Raw genomic sequence first — 15,843 nt, 5'->3', positions numbered from 1 at the left:
GTGCTTTGTTTGAATTTCATTCAGGAAATGAAATATTTTCACAAGGGTGCGCTTGTTGAAACATTGCGCAACGCCGTGACTAAATGTGCAACAAAGTCGTTTTATAATAAACAATAATCGCTTATGAACTGTTTCACGGCTGAAATAATTGCACTTTTTCTACGCAAAGCCAAAAAATAGAGATCAAATTCTATTTTAGCATTCGTCGCCAATCTGGGCTACGTCGTTAGAATATTTAAGTTGAACTAAACCGAACATTTCACCCAGTTTAATCCACTTTAATCCACCCTAATTAAAACCTCGCTTCGGCGTTACGTAATATTTGTTGAAGTACGAAACTGTTCCCTCACTTCGTGTTAATTTATGTCAAAATAGTCGTACCTACTAAAAAAATAACAAGACCTGAAGGTAAATGAAAAATATTGAGAAACAATAAAGGAAAATGCAAATAAAATAAGTCAAAGGACGCTATCGAAACTTGCAGACTTACTATTATATACTATCACTTACTATCACATAATACCTCTTAATAAAGCTTCCCCTGACAACATTCATAGTTCTACTCTTTCATGAGCAGGTATTATTAAATATTCCACGTTGTATTATATAATGCCTTATATTCCCAACGACTCAAGAAAACAAAGCCATATCCTCAGCTGAAGATAAGCGCATTATAACATAAGGGATATGTGGAACAGGGGCTCAAAACAAAAAAAAAACACACCTCTTCAAGTCACTTTTTTCACAAGAGCCTACTTTATAAACGAAGTATTTGGAACAAGGATCAGTTCAAGTGTGATGAGCTTAATTTGCCTAACTCATTTTAACTGAAGAACCAGTGACCCACAAATTGAAGAATTCGCAAATTGCTTATGAATAGAGTCGTAATCTTGTGGATAGGCGCTTAGTACTTTCCGTCATCAGGGGGTTAAAATGGCCACATCGAAGCATTTCATCTAAGAAAGCATTATTACTATTTGACATTTGTTTGCACTATGCACTTACTTTTGTATCCCTGAACGAACTTAACATTTCTGATGATAGGCAGTTTAATTCTATCAGTGACTAGCAATGAGACGGCAATACTGTGAAACGTTACATAGGCTCGGCCTAAATTAAACCCCAACGAAAGCCCGAGTACTTATTGGTCGTGAATGTAACCAGAGAATACGTGATAGCTCACATAATACCTCTTAATAAAGCTTCCCCTGACAACATTCATAGTTCTACTCTTTCATGAGCAGGTATTATTAAATATTCCACGTTGAATGCATTATACGAGAATTACCTTTGTCTGTCTCATTCCATAAGTTACGTTTGATCGGGAATATAAAACTGACGAATGTTGCTCACACATAACACGTGTGTGAGCACCGTATCGGTTATGGCATTGTATTTACACGTCAATTTCGCTCCAACCGAAAATCGCAATGGATTTGCTATCAAGTATTTCTAAGACATAAGCATAAGAAATTGGAAACGAACGTCTAACACATAAAACATATTTTGATTAAACCCAGCTGTGCAACAACAACGTTTTATGTATACATAACATACATAAACAGCCTATATATGTCCCACTGCTGGGCACAGGCGTCCCCTTAATCGAGCGGAGGGGGATGGAGCATACTCCGCCACGCTGCTCTACTGCGGGTTGGTGGATATATTTTTACGGCTAATTGCCGGGACCAACGGCTTAACGTGCCCTCCGAAGCACGGAATCATTTTACTTTTTCGGACAATCAAGTGATTCAAGCCTGAAGTCCTTACCAAACAAAGGACAGTCTCACAAAGTGATTTCGACAATGTCCCCAATGGGAATCGAAATCCAGATCACGAGCCTAACGCTGTAACCACTAGACCACGGATGCTGTTTATGTGTTATACAACAATAATTCATTCTAGGAATGTTTGACACAAATCATAGTAATGGAGGAAGACTACTTCAGACTTTTGGAAAAATCCCAAATGTAGAGATACAGAGGACGCTCTTGAATTCCAAAGGATATACTTGTGTAAAGTGCCTGTAACGAAATTAAAGACCGTTGCAAATTGTATTAGCCTGGCCCGTCGGCTCTGTTTGACCATTGCTTATTCTTTTTTTTCCAGTTCTAATTCTACCTACGACATAAGTATTTTTAAATAAATCATCGATGCTTAAAACTGTTAAATAGCTTAAGAGTATTTACTTCCAAACGCAGCAACCAATTGTATACAGCCAGTAATATATTTATATTATATTTATTAATGTTATTATTTCATATTAACAATTTAAAAGAAAAAGAAATGCGAAAAATTTACCGACTCTAATTTAAAAATAATGCGTGTGTCTTTTCTACACTTTTTTCCTATTTTTCCGTCCCCGTTTTTTCACTAGGTATAAAAAGAAATGAGGTACAGTGTAATGAGAAAATTTGCGCAAAAATACGATCGTGAGAACGCCGAGATAAGACAACGGCATTGTATCGAGTTAATAGAACCGTGGAACCCCGTATTGTATTGCATTTACTGTACAGACGCACTACATGTGTACGGTCTGTGTACTCAAGTATAATGATAATATACAATACGTCGCCCCGGATCACCGAGCCACCCCACCTTTGTATTCACTGACATTTCCCTCCAACGATGCTACTGCCGAGCTATGGAATGAATTTACACCCAATTAATAAAGGCTACAAATTAAAATTGTACCGAAATCGCCTTGGGAATATCATGAATCCCTTATAAAAATATCTGCGTCTGAAGCTCTCGAAAGACCAAGTGGCCAGAGAGTCGTAAATCGCTAATGAGTGAAATAGTGTGTATTGATACAAAATCTTCACTACTTTATCTGAGTTTCTCGTGAAATCATCTATTTGTGCGTTTGATATAATAGATAAGGGAAAGAGAAACTAATCACAAAGGATAATAAATGATTAAGGGACCAACATGAGTTCGGTGGGGGTATTGACAATAGACGTTTTGTTTTCTTGATGAACGCTAAAAGTGACAGTCAGCGAAGTGTAATCGATTTCATAATGCCTATTTCCCGACCGAGAGCCTTAATTATTGTGCTCGTGCCTCATGCAATGTGACCATAACTCTGTGAAAAGTTGGCACGCGGTCGCTGCGCGCCGAGGTTTTTGATAACTTGAAATAACTGTAAACGGCAACTGAAGATGCAATAAACCAATCGCCAACCGGATTTTAAGTAGCCCTACATGCGTGTGTGTACTCAAGCGACGCATGGAGAGGTCGAATACTTGAATATCACGTGGCCGATTAAAATACACGAAATAACGGAACATGCATTGCAGCGAAATACGATAAGCAACTTTTATAGGGAAAATAAAATCTTGTACATATCGTACTGTTTCTTGGTCATTTATAAGAAAAATATGTATTTCTACTTGATAGTTGCGTCAATCAACAAACGGAGTAGCCCACTTAGAGAGAATAATGAAGACCAGTCTATATACGCTCTGATATATCGACGGGCTAGGAACTATCGATGTTTCCGTATTGTATCTAGGTAATATAGGACTTAAACCTGACACCAAAATCAATAACCGGCGTTTGTTATTACATGGCGGTCAGAGAGATGGTCCGAAGACTATATACCATTTAAGACTGCAGAGAAATTCAAGCCTGGCTGTAAGCCAGAGCAAATGGACTGGGAACTGTATATGAAATTGGCTTGGAAACAGATTGAGTTACCTACTTGTGCTGCCGAATATCCATTCAAGAGCAACAAACTTCTTGATAAAGTTATTCGCAGCATAATTTACTTTGATAATGGTGCGTTTACGTCAATATGTGAAGGTAGGCATATTAATTAACCTAAGCAAGGGGCATGTTATCATGTCAGATCAAAGTGGAATTAGCATTGCGTAAGCTACATGCAGAAGGCACAGGAAATTAATTTTGCACCCAAATACGCAGATTTTAGTTAAAGCATGTGTGGTTGTGCCTACTGCCTATATTACTTTGTTAGGTAAATACAAACATGTATGTATTCCGCCTTGGTAATGTATATTAATTAACTAAATACGCCTGTATATTATACTAAAATGCATGCAGCCTTTGTTTCGTTTTGTATGCGTGTTAGTATTGCGTGTTATCATTAAAAAAAAACTCGTAATAGTTATGAAACAATCGTTACACGCACGACAAGTGACAGATGACGGGGTATTTAGAGGCAAGGAGCATTCAGTGCCGTAGGAAGTCCTCGTTTGTATCCCCTGGCAATAAAAAGAAATGAGGGCTAGCTGAAATACGCACCAGGCCCGCATCCAGACGCCGCAGCCTACTTACACCAACTTGAAACATTTTTTCATACGTTACAAGCAATACCATAAGCTCGATCACGACGAATAATGCCAGCTGCTGTATTAATTTATCTATTTCACCCACACTCACTGTTCATTGTTAACAACTAGGAACTCGGATCGTCTTCGCATGGGTACAATTTTTATCCTTCTCACGGAAACCTCAAAAGGAGATTAGTACAAAAATACATTGAACAGACATCCTTTTTTATACTACGGATATACGACCCAGTCAAATGATCTTAAACAAACGTAATGACCGAACCCTGATAGTTTAATTTGGTATGCCGTGGTAAGCGAACTATTAGGACATATAAAATTTAACGTGAGGTCACGTAGCCACCGGACTATCAAGACGCTTCTAGTGACACCTCATTAATTAGTTAAATTCGGACAGGTGGTTTAGAAGTTAGGTTGGAAACTTGGAAGAGACAAGCTTTTTACTTCGCCGCAGTCGAGTAGTAAAAAGTAAAGATTTAAAGAATAAAGAATCAATAATATGGTTTTCTAGACGAAAGCCGGCCCTGTAGGACTATGTGATCTCAAGCACGACGAAACGAACCGTTGGACAATCCAATTTAATTCAAGGGAAATTTATAGAGCCGAGACTGGGACGATTGTGTAAAAAGCACGTTCAGTTTACCTGTTGTTAAACAATGCTTAGGTCAGTGTTCGATTACGTGTGTCGCAGTGAACCGCATTGTGCGGGGTTGAGCGCGTTCTAGTAATTACTGTTACGTTTGCACTGTCTTGACCACTACGTGTTGATACTTTTCCCTCCTGTTGACCATATTTTTATAACTCGATAAGAAAAATAAGGCAGTTTAATCAAGCTCTGAACAGAAAATAGCCAATAAATATGTATTCTTTGCTTGATGAGGTCCAATCTAAGTTATAACTATTAGGATTCGCGGAACAGACTCCCTGAGCTTTACCGGTTCTGATTAGTTGAAGTTACGAACGATGAAGATCACAGAGCTGATGAAATGGGATGTCAACAACATTCTAGCACTTTGTTGTTGCTTACCAGTCAGCAGCGTCAACTTAATACGACTTAAGTTTTCAGGATAATATTACTTAGGACCGGGTCATATAACAGCAGGATATTGCAAACTCAATTCACCAGACTCGTATAATAAACATGCCATAAGTTCATTTTAAACGCTGGTTTTTATTTACAATGCCCAAGCATTTCGTTTACACAAAGGAAGCTCGTGATATTAAACACTGCATCCAAACTACCAGGTAATTAGTCGTAAAATCAGACTGCAAATACAATTTAAACGCTTGCTAAGATTTTAAAGAAATATTAACTTACCTACCTATTCCTGTTGAAGTATTGTATATTTGAGGCTTATAAGTACGTACAGGATCATTCTTATCCCCTTCTTGAATCCCTAAGTCAAAAAGACAACCATACAGTTTGTTCCGAAACGTATATTTATTCTGAAAAAAATTGTGTCAAAGTGTGCGGTAATTTTTCAAAATAAATAAACCAAAAATTGACCTTATCTGTTCGATAATAGTGATTACAATTTCATACAAAATTAATTAAAATACTAACATCGCATACTACTTTCAACATGATAAATAACTACTATACTATAATGTAATAAGTTTCTTTTCTTGTTGCATAAATAGGTTCCAGTAATAATACGAAATTAAAAAGGGGTAGTAGGTATGTATAATTATGAAATATCAGCGTTTTGGCTAGATTTTGTAGGTATATTATTTTTTGTTTCGTGTTTTCCTCCGTTAAAAATTTTGGTTCACTAATGTTTTACAAAAAACGTATAACAAATAATCATTTTACAAACAACGTTTGGAAAACTAATCATTTGACAAACTTTCATTTCGCAAACATATTACTTTAAAAACAATCATATGACATAATACAGATTCCGCAAATGTTTTACTTAGAAAATAATTCAACTGTTAAAATATTATATTTAAAATAATCACATGACTAAATAATTCGTTTGCCAAACTGGTGATTATACAAAAAGTTACAAGATAAATTATTATTTTTTTAAAATAACTATTTTTATGTGAAGCCGTACAAAAGGCGGTATTTTAGAATAATTTTATTGTAGTACCCACTTATTGCCGCACTATTTCGTTTATTGCACTCTTTTAAAATAAGTGTGACTGACGCGTATTGTATTTTTTTTAACTATAGTAAACAGAGAAAAATTTTTGTTGATTAACATAGATTTTGGTTATTACAAAAAGTTAGAAAATAAATTATTACTTAGTTTTTAAAAATAACTATTTAAACTTTTGAACAGATTGTTTATAGGCCAGAAATAATTTTGTATTAATACTAATACCATAGAAACTTAAATCTTAAAAAAAAATACATACTACGTGAATTAAGTGAAATAAGTAGAATTTGGTTCTGGCACTCGCCGGCCGCTGCCGCGGCACGCTCGCTTCGCTCGCTCGGCTCGTGCGTTGTGGTCGCAGTTCTAACCTAACCTAACCAAACATTGGAAAATAAATGATTATTATAATTATTTAACTTCTTTATTATTATTGGACTTTCATGCATGAACCCAAAGTAATGATATACAAGTACTTAATAGCTTACTACTTTCTTCTAAAATGATCTTTTTTCATACGTTTTTTGTTAAACTATAGTAAACTAAGAAAGATTTTTGTTGATTAACATAGATTTTGGTTAATAAAATATTTACCAAGCAATGCATTTTGTCAAATGTTATTTTTGCTTTACGTTGTTTTGCCATCTAACATGTTTAAAAAATAATCAATTTGTAAATAAATGTTTTAACGTAATAATTATTTTTTTTGTAAATAAATTGTCTAGTGAGTAGTTTATTAAACAATAGTTTGTAAAATGATACATTTATCAAATATAGTTTTGACAAATGTTGTTTTTCAAATGAAAATTTATTATTTGTTTTTTGTCAAATAATCGGACACCAAAAATTTTACTATAATAACAGACAGACTTGAATAACAGACACCCATACTGCAGAGAATAAGTAGGTAGGAGACAATAGCTTACAGTCTCAAATAAAAATAAATCATTTGCATTTCAGGACACTCATATTAACTCTTTCGATACCTATTCTCTCATTTTGATTTCTTATATCAACGACTTCAACGAGTTTTCGAAGTTTCGACTTAACCGAAATTCAAGTTAAAAGTGGACTAATGAAGCCTTCATCGGATGCTACAAAAAATAATAAAATGCGCGTAGATAGCCAACCAACTGCTTTCGAGAGATGGCCTGCGCCGGCGCACCTGCGCGCGCAACCGGTTCTATAAACACGGTTTCACTCTCTCAACACCAACCTCTGCCTAATTTACTCGGCACAGTCTAACGAACACAAAAAAAACGATTAAATGAACGGCCAGATTACGTACGATTTAAATATTACAAGTTGAGTTGAGATGCAGCCTCTAAAATATTACTATAAAGTCCCTTACATAAAGGATTTTGTTTTCATAGCACTCACCCGTGCTTGGGGAAACCCACAAAGAGAAAATCGTTCCGCTCGTCCCGGCTTGACAAGAGCTGTGTCGGAGTTAAACTTTTTCTGTTTAATTTTCTTCCTCGCATAAATTGTGTATGGATTTGACACATAATTGAACTCAATTTCATCATAAAATAAAATAAATTAACATTTGATTTAAATACGAAAGTACAAGACACCGGAAATCGACTTAGGCACCTAAATGATTCGGAAATAGGTTCTATTGCATTATATTTCTGTTGTAAATCTTCATCTCCGTAGCGTGATCCCATGTTCACGGGGTCCGCTTACCTAACTTGAAGATTTATCAAGTCCGATTGTTTACAAAAGCGACTGCTGTAAATATTACTTATATAAAAAACGCATTACATGTTATCGGTCCAATTCATTTAAGGTGATACACGAAGAGAAACTGTAAAAAAATACATGAATTTTTCTAAATAAGTACATGTTTTACTCCACCCTGAACGCTTATTTTTTAGCTTTTTAAACCTTCAAATACCTAACTTGTATCGTATAAAATTATATCTTTATCTAGATGAGCATTTAGGTGGAATTTGAGATAAATAAATATATAAGAAATAAATAACATTTATTAAAATGATATCTCAAGAGTAATCTCTTGAGAGGTGCTCCTTTTTATTTTAATACATAGTTACCTCAAAAGTACTCTAAAAACGTATTTCTTAGCTTTTCAAAATGTTTAATCAAATATGGATCATTTTAAAAGTCAAAGTAAAATAAGCTAAAAGGCCAATCAGTACCAGCAGCTGCTATAACATTAATCGAATTAGACTGAAACGAGAGATAAGGTAAAACTAATAATTACTTAGGAAAAGTCTTCGTCAACAAGTTGACAGTGATTCAACCCGAGAGCTATATCCTGCAGAAAATTCAATTTTGAAAGGAATAGATAATATCCTTACGTTACAATTAAACACTAAACATTGATTATTTTCAGTTAGGTTTAATTATTAATTAAGAAATAAATATTGTAGATTTCTTATACATATACTTAGAGGAATGGACATACAAAACAAAATGCGGAGAATAGGTTGAAGAATACTTGAGATCCATCCATAAACTGCTTAGATAATTGGAATAGCAATCTACTAGACTTCGAAAGACGACAACCCACACAGGATATTTATTTATTAACTGAAGAATTCTTCAGTCATAATTAAATCCCTTCTTAAATCAAAAGCTGTAAGTTTGATTTTCAACAGCGCATATCTTAACGAAGGGAAAGGGCATAATTAATTACTTGGGAAAAGTGTCTGACCAGTTACAAGTAATGTTCTTCTTCTAAGCATGAATTGGAAAACAAATTCGAATATCAGTCTTCATACACTGACCAGCATTACTTTAAATGACGCTTCCATAAAACAGTTTAAAGTACGCCCTACTCCATATCAGGGGCATTACATTCGTCGTTCCCCAACTAGTCTTCTTCTATCGTGGAGGTTTCACCTCGACTTGGTAATCGAGATTGGTACCTCAGCACCCCTGGTGTCAGGGTTATTATTGAGCCGTCAATATCAGTAAGCAGGGACCAACGGCTTAACGTACCCTCCGAAGCACGGATCATCTTACTTTCGGACAATCAGGTGATCAGCCTGTAATGCCCTATCCTAACCTAACTCCCTAGTTCCAAAAATCACCTAGTGATCCCTATCACTAGGTGATTTTTGTGAATGTCCCCACCAGGATTCGAACCTGGGACCTCCAGATCGTGAGCCCAACGCGTAACCACTGAACCACAGAGGCCGTTCCCTAAATAGTGAAATTTACGAGACCATGAGTGGTTATAAAAAGACGACGAACATTTCAGAGAAGTAATGCCCAAACCTCCATAAACTCAAAATATATTCAAAGGCGGATGTGAACTCATGCAGTGCAGTGCAGCGTTATGTTACGCCAACCAATATGTTGTGTACCATATGGCGGAAATTTCATTGCGGAGTATCCAGATATTGACGCTCCATCTTCTGCTATTTAATCAGTAAGAACAAAGAGTGAAGATTCCCATTTTAAGATTGTGTTGAAATAAATGGGCTCAGCTACCAGCGGCTCACAAGTGCCGTTACACAAAGTGAAGGTATTTTGGTGATTCATATCCGGCGCGAAGGACCATTAAGTGTCGAAAAAATATAAGACGTTTTTATGTTAAATAATGACAGAAGCATTATAATCTAAGCTAACATGCTTTTGCATATGAATTACTCGCTTTAAAGTAGAAAACAAATATTTTCTACTAATCATGCTATTGTTATAGGTTGTATGTATTTCTTTCAGGACAACGTAGCCATAGTTCGGCAATAATAGAAATTTTCATTGTACTGCTATCAAAATGCTTACAAAACTACCTTTTATTTTATCTGCCTTAGATCGTACGTAGTTTACTTATTTATTATAAATCGTCTGAACTATCTGACAAATCCATTATAATGAACACCAATTAAAGGTGACAGTTGAACCTATTAACTATTATTCTATTCATGATAATAAACAGCGTCTAATTGCTATACCTACCTACGTAACAAATTAATCAATTGGTAACGCTTTGACTATAGTTTCAAAACGAAAAACATGCGGACCTACTTTGTTTTGTTACGTAGGTATGAGGTAATTAATGGTGTTAGTAGTTAAAATAAAATGAGTGGAGAAACATCCCCACTCATTTTATTGTACTAATACTGTTGAATTAATATGAGAAACTAAAAGACAATTAATGTTGTTATGAAGGTTATATATTCAGATTTAGTTATTAGGGCAAACAGCATAGTCAGGTCTATTTTTTTGTTAATTGAGAAGATTTAAAAAAAATAGTTTAAAAACATAATGTACTTAAATATCACTTATCAACGAAACTTGGCTGTTTACCCCTAGATAAAGTCAGCATCAATAACACAACATTCCATAAATAAAACCCTGGCCACAACTTGTTAAACGCTATCTTTGTTATTTTACTATAAAGAAAATTGCACCATGCAATAGCCAGGCAGCCAGGTAGCTAGCATTCTATTTCAAAATGCTTTGAAAGCGCACCCTGTGCAATAAGCAAGCAGCAACCTCTATAAAGGTAAACACAGACATGCAAACGGGCACACACACACGGACACGGGCCAAGTTGTTGAATGTTGATCCGCGTCTCGCGACGAGGTAAGTCTCTGAGTCAGAAAGTAAGTAGGTAGCTCCGCTTACCTGTACAAATGAACAGCAGCAGAGTAAACGGTGAAAGCAGCCGATCGGTCCTCATGATGGCTGCGCAAACTTTCTACAATTAGCACTGTCAAACAATCCTACGCGCCCACCTCACAACACATTTTTTTAAAACGCTTAACTCCAACTTAACTGTCGTACATTCTTAGCACAATAATAAACAATACAACACTAAAACTATCACTGTATTGTTTCTTAAGTCACCAAACATCCACTATATGGCACTAGTAACACTTCAGAAATTTTCTATTTATCTCATTTTCAGATCCTCAAGTGTAAACTTTAGCGCGAAATTTCGGCAGCGAAGCGACATACGTCACACGCGAGCAACGGTCGACGCAACGCTGAGTTAAACTGAACGAACGGACCAATCCTAGCGGGCCGACTTGGCGTGCTCTGTGGTGTGTGAGAGAGAGAATACTAGCGGCGAAGTGAAAGGGAATATAAAGTTTTCGTTGTCTCTTCCATGTGGCAACAGCGCGCGGGCGGTTAAAGCAGTCTTGCAAGTTTTTCGCTAGAGGGCAGCTCTGAATTAAAATAAACACGTTGGGTTAGCGGACTTCAGACCTGTTGAAGTTCCTCCCTGCCCTGAACAAATTGCAATTGTCCACCGCGGTGAGTGATGAAGACGTTCCTTACTTTCGTAGATAGCTTATGAAAACATTCATAATTTTATACCTATGTACCTAGGTACATAAATTAATAACTTACACGACTGTTATTATCAAAAACTATTTTTATATTAATTAGTATGAGTTGAAATAAAATGACGGATCATTAAATTGTAATTACAAACTTATATCAAACCACATAATTAAAAAAAAAAATGATACAAGTGTAATCTTCAAAACCACTAAAACCCATTTACCGGCAATAAATACCTTTTATTCTTATTACTTAATTCATATTTTTTACCTCAGATGTATTGTATAATCTGTGCCAGCCAACACGCAGTTATGCTTTGCCACTTCTAATTAAAACGATAAAGATTTCAGAGCGAACGTTATGAAACACAGACATTTACTTTCATAGGTACATAGGTAAGTATATTTAGTTTTTGCCCGTTTAAGTATGTAATGTACTTACATAATCACTTGAAAATTCTTTATATGCGAGGTAATAATGAAAAAATTAATGAAAGTAAAAATACCTTGGGCTATTACAATCGGACTACATTTGCAAACTTTGCAAATTGCAAAATAGAAGCTAGGACGCAGTTTTTGTTGCAATACGTGCCGTACGTTCTTGCAGTTTCGATGTAGTTACGTGAACAGCACAAAACTGCATTCTGACTGCAATTTTGGAGTTGACTTGCAGTTCAAATACAGTCAGTAATAAATAGTCCGTACGTATGTTTCACTAAACATCTCTGAAGTTCGTCACTTCGACCAGACCTTCGCTAAACCAGACCGGTACTTACCGGTTTTGATTCCCGATAGAGTTAGGTACTTACTAAGCATCTCTATTATCCTGCGTACATATCCAGCTCTCCGCTCACTTTCAGTGGAGCACCGCCGTAATGTTACCATACCACAGATTACTAAATAGTAGAGATGAACCGACTAGTTCGCCAATGTCATACGCGGTAATTAGTCGCTCGGCGACCTGCCGGCAAAAAAGCTTGCTAAGCTATAAATATTTTAGCTTTAAAATGCAGTAAATATGTGCAATAACAACTTTGTGAATATTAATTATTATTTATAACAATCACAACAATCGACATGCAAGAATAAGAAATATACCTACTTATGTCGCATTTAATTAGTATTGCCATAAGTAAGGTAGGTATGTAGTGTTAGATAAAAAAAAGAATCGATCGACCTAATATTGACTGATGCATCACTATGCTAATGATCGTCACAACACTAGCTTACGTACATTGAGAGTTCTAATTGTTACCGCGCATTGAGAAAATTGTAAAATATTATCTTCATTAAAATATAATTAGGTACTTATTGTACTGAACTGGTTCTTCTGTTTAATAGTAGGTACAAACATCGATCAATTATTTGATAATGTATGGTACGAGTTGAGGAGCTCGGTGGCGCACCGGTAAACGCGCTCGGTCTTCGATTGTTGAAGTTAAGCAACTTTCGCAAAGGCCGGTCACAGGATGGGTGACCACAAAAAAAAAGTTTTCATCTCGAGCTCCTCCGTGCTTCGGAAGGCAAGTTAAGCCGTTGGTCCCAGCTGCATTAGCAGACGTTAATAACCATCAATCCGCATTGGGCCCGCGTGATGGTTTAAGGCCCGATCTCCCTATCCATCCATAGGGAAGGCCCGTTCCCCAGTAGTGGGGACGTTAATGGGCTGATAATGATGTATGGTACAAATAATTGATAACCATTTTTATTAAGACAATAACAAAATTGCTGATGTTATGAATATGTTCTACATACTCAGTTTCTTGTATATTTTCAACTTCACAAACAGTATTTTCCTACGAAGTAGTGTCTGGTGAATTGGCTGAATAGTCGGCTTTTTAATGCCAACTAATCGACAATCGGCTAGTCGGCCAAAACCGTAGTCAGCACATCTCTACCAAATAGTTACACCATACTCTCAGTTCGATAAAAGCCTAAACCCCTAATGGGACATAATAATATATTTATTAAATGTTATTGGTTATTGGTAACGGCCTCCGTGGTCCAGTGGTTGAACGTTGGGCTCACGATCCGGAGGTCCCGGGTTCGAATCCCGGTGGGGACATAACACAAAAATCACTTTGTGATCCCTAGTTTGATTAGCACATTACAGGCAGATGATCAATGCTTCGGAAGGACGTTAAGCCGTCGATCCTGCTTACTATTTACTGATGTAAATAAGTAGTCGTTTTAAAAAAGGCCATCGAAGCAATTCATCTAAAAAAGCAATATTGCAATTTGACATTTCCGCATATAAAACAAATGTCAAATAGCAATGTTGCTTTCTATGTATGTATTATGTTTATTTTTCCTATTTCTAATTATTTTTTATTTTATTTCATTTTCTTTAATATTACCATCCCGCGCTCCAATGGATAAACTTATTTTACCCTAAGGTTGCTTGGCAGAAATTGCTTGCTGTTTAGCAATAAGATCGCCTATTGTGCTTATTTTACTCGTCTGTACATGTCCTGTGTTTATGTTTTTATGTTTAAGAACTATTGATTATTTTTATTCTAAATATTTATGTGTATCCCTAATCATATTGGAAAACATAATAAAAAAAAGAAGAAAACTGCGTATACATATTTTTAGTATTTGATGACCGCTTTTAGTGCGCAGCTTTTTACTTTTTTTTTACTTATCGTAGATTTGCTGCATATGCCAGGCCGAACTAATGGGGAGCGCTGAGAGCTCTCACGTAAATATAAACCTGAGCGCTGAATTAGTCGTCCCTAGCGGGCGGTTAGAGATAAAAGAAATCATCGACCACGCCGGCGGGGTCGGTATCTGGGTCTTGAAGTAATGTTAAATATGTATAAGAACGCAAGGCATTAACACCCCATATAATGTCTACCTGCGAGTTGTATTTGGGGGAAACATTTGTTTTGATTTCAACCACTTTTGTTAGCTAGTTATTATACATGCCATGGGGTGAAAGTGAGTTTTCTAACTTATCTAAGGAATAGAACCGCTTCGCCTAAGACCTTTACAATCTAGTTCCAGGATTGTGGAAACCATTTATGAAATTCCAATTACACTGGCATTTGCAGTAGTTGGAAACAATGTTGTTTAGTAAAAGGTTATAAAGGCTAAATGTGGTTGTTGACGAATATTCACAAACATTTGTGAACCCTAAACTTATGGAGAATCGACAGAATTTTATATTGAACGTCAAGATTTATACAGAATGTTAGTGACATCGTAACGAATACTAAGGGGATGATTCAGACCATGATTCTGAGTTAATATCAAGTTGAATCTTCCGTCGCAAAATTCACGATTTTTTTTATTTATTTTTTTTAATTATTCTCAATTCTTTACTTTGCGATAGAAAATTTCACTTGATATTAACTCAAAATAATCAGCGGGATCACTCCTCTCAGTATTCGTTACCTGTAATACCCTTAAATAGCCCTTGAAGTCTGTGTATTATACTTACTTGAGTAGTTTCATATCATATGTTTGACGAGGTACAGTTAACGCTTTCTTTCTTTCTTAGGTAGCCATACAAGTACGTATGGGTGTTAGTCAAACCGTAACGAATACTGAAGGGATGATACAGACCATGATTCTGAGTCGATATCAAGTGGAATTTCCTGTCGGAAAAGTCATGAAAATTATAGTGTTTTTTTTTAAATTACTTATTTTCAGTTCTATACTTTTGCAACGGAAAACTCCACTTGATATCAACTCATAATCATGGTCTGAATCATCCCTCAAAGTTTTCGTTACGATGTCACTAACACTCTGTATTTTATATCCTGACTGCTACTACAAATCAATAGTAAATAGTTACTTTACTGTCACTTCACCAGTTGTTCTTCTTACTTACATCAGTAAGTAGTAACCGGGACCAACGGCTTAACGTGCCTTCCGAAGCACGAAGAGAAGAAGAAACAGTCGTTACCGCTGAAAAAAGAAATACTGAACACTGCCCACTGCGCACTGGCCGAAACTGCGCACTGGTGGGTGGTTTGACCGAAATAAACCGTTATTATTATTATGTAGTTTCCATATCTCGGGCCTATGGAGTCCCGACTTTTGGAAGGCATGCGGTGCGTCGGTTATATTATTAACCTTCCTAACAACGCTTTTTTCATGGTGAAAAGTGGGTGTAATACTACCTATACACGTCTGCCTACCCCTTCAGGTCGTTTATAACAT

The 15,843-nt window shown here is 36.1% G+C and overlaps 1 protein-coding gene across 1 annotated transcript in view; it reads right to left on the bottom strand.

Annotated features, from left to right (window-relative positions):
* LOC126367990 (hemicentin-2) overlaps positions 1-11,375 on the bottom strand; it is a 105,567-nt gene extending 94,192 nt beyond the window's left edge. The window contains exon 1 of the mRNA XM_050011810.1: positions 11,015-11,375. Within this exon, the coding sequence (XP_049867767.1) occupies positions 11,015-11,069 (55 nt within the window). The 5' untranslated portion in view covers positions 11,070-11,375. The remainder of the gene's footprint in view (positions 1-11,014) is intronic.
* Positions 11,376-15,843: the final 4,468 nt, after the last annotated feature.

The sequence above is a fragment of the Pectinophora gossypiella genome, chromosome 7 (genome assembly GCF_024362695.1).
Source record: "Pectinophora gossypiella chromosome 7, ilPecGoss1.1, whole genome shotgun sequence".
Taxonomy (NCBI): domain Eukaryota; kingdom Metazoa; phylum Arthropoda; class Insecta; order Lepidoptera; family Gelechiidae; genus Pectinophora; species Pectinophora gossypiella.
This window is presented reverse-complemented; position numbering and strand designations above follow the sequence as displayed.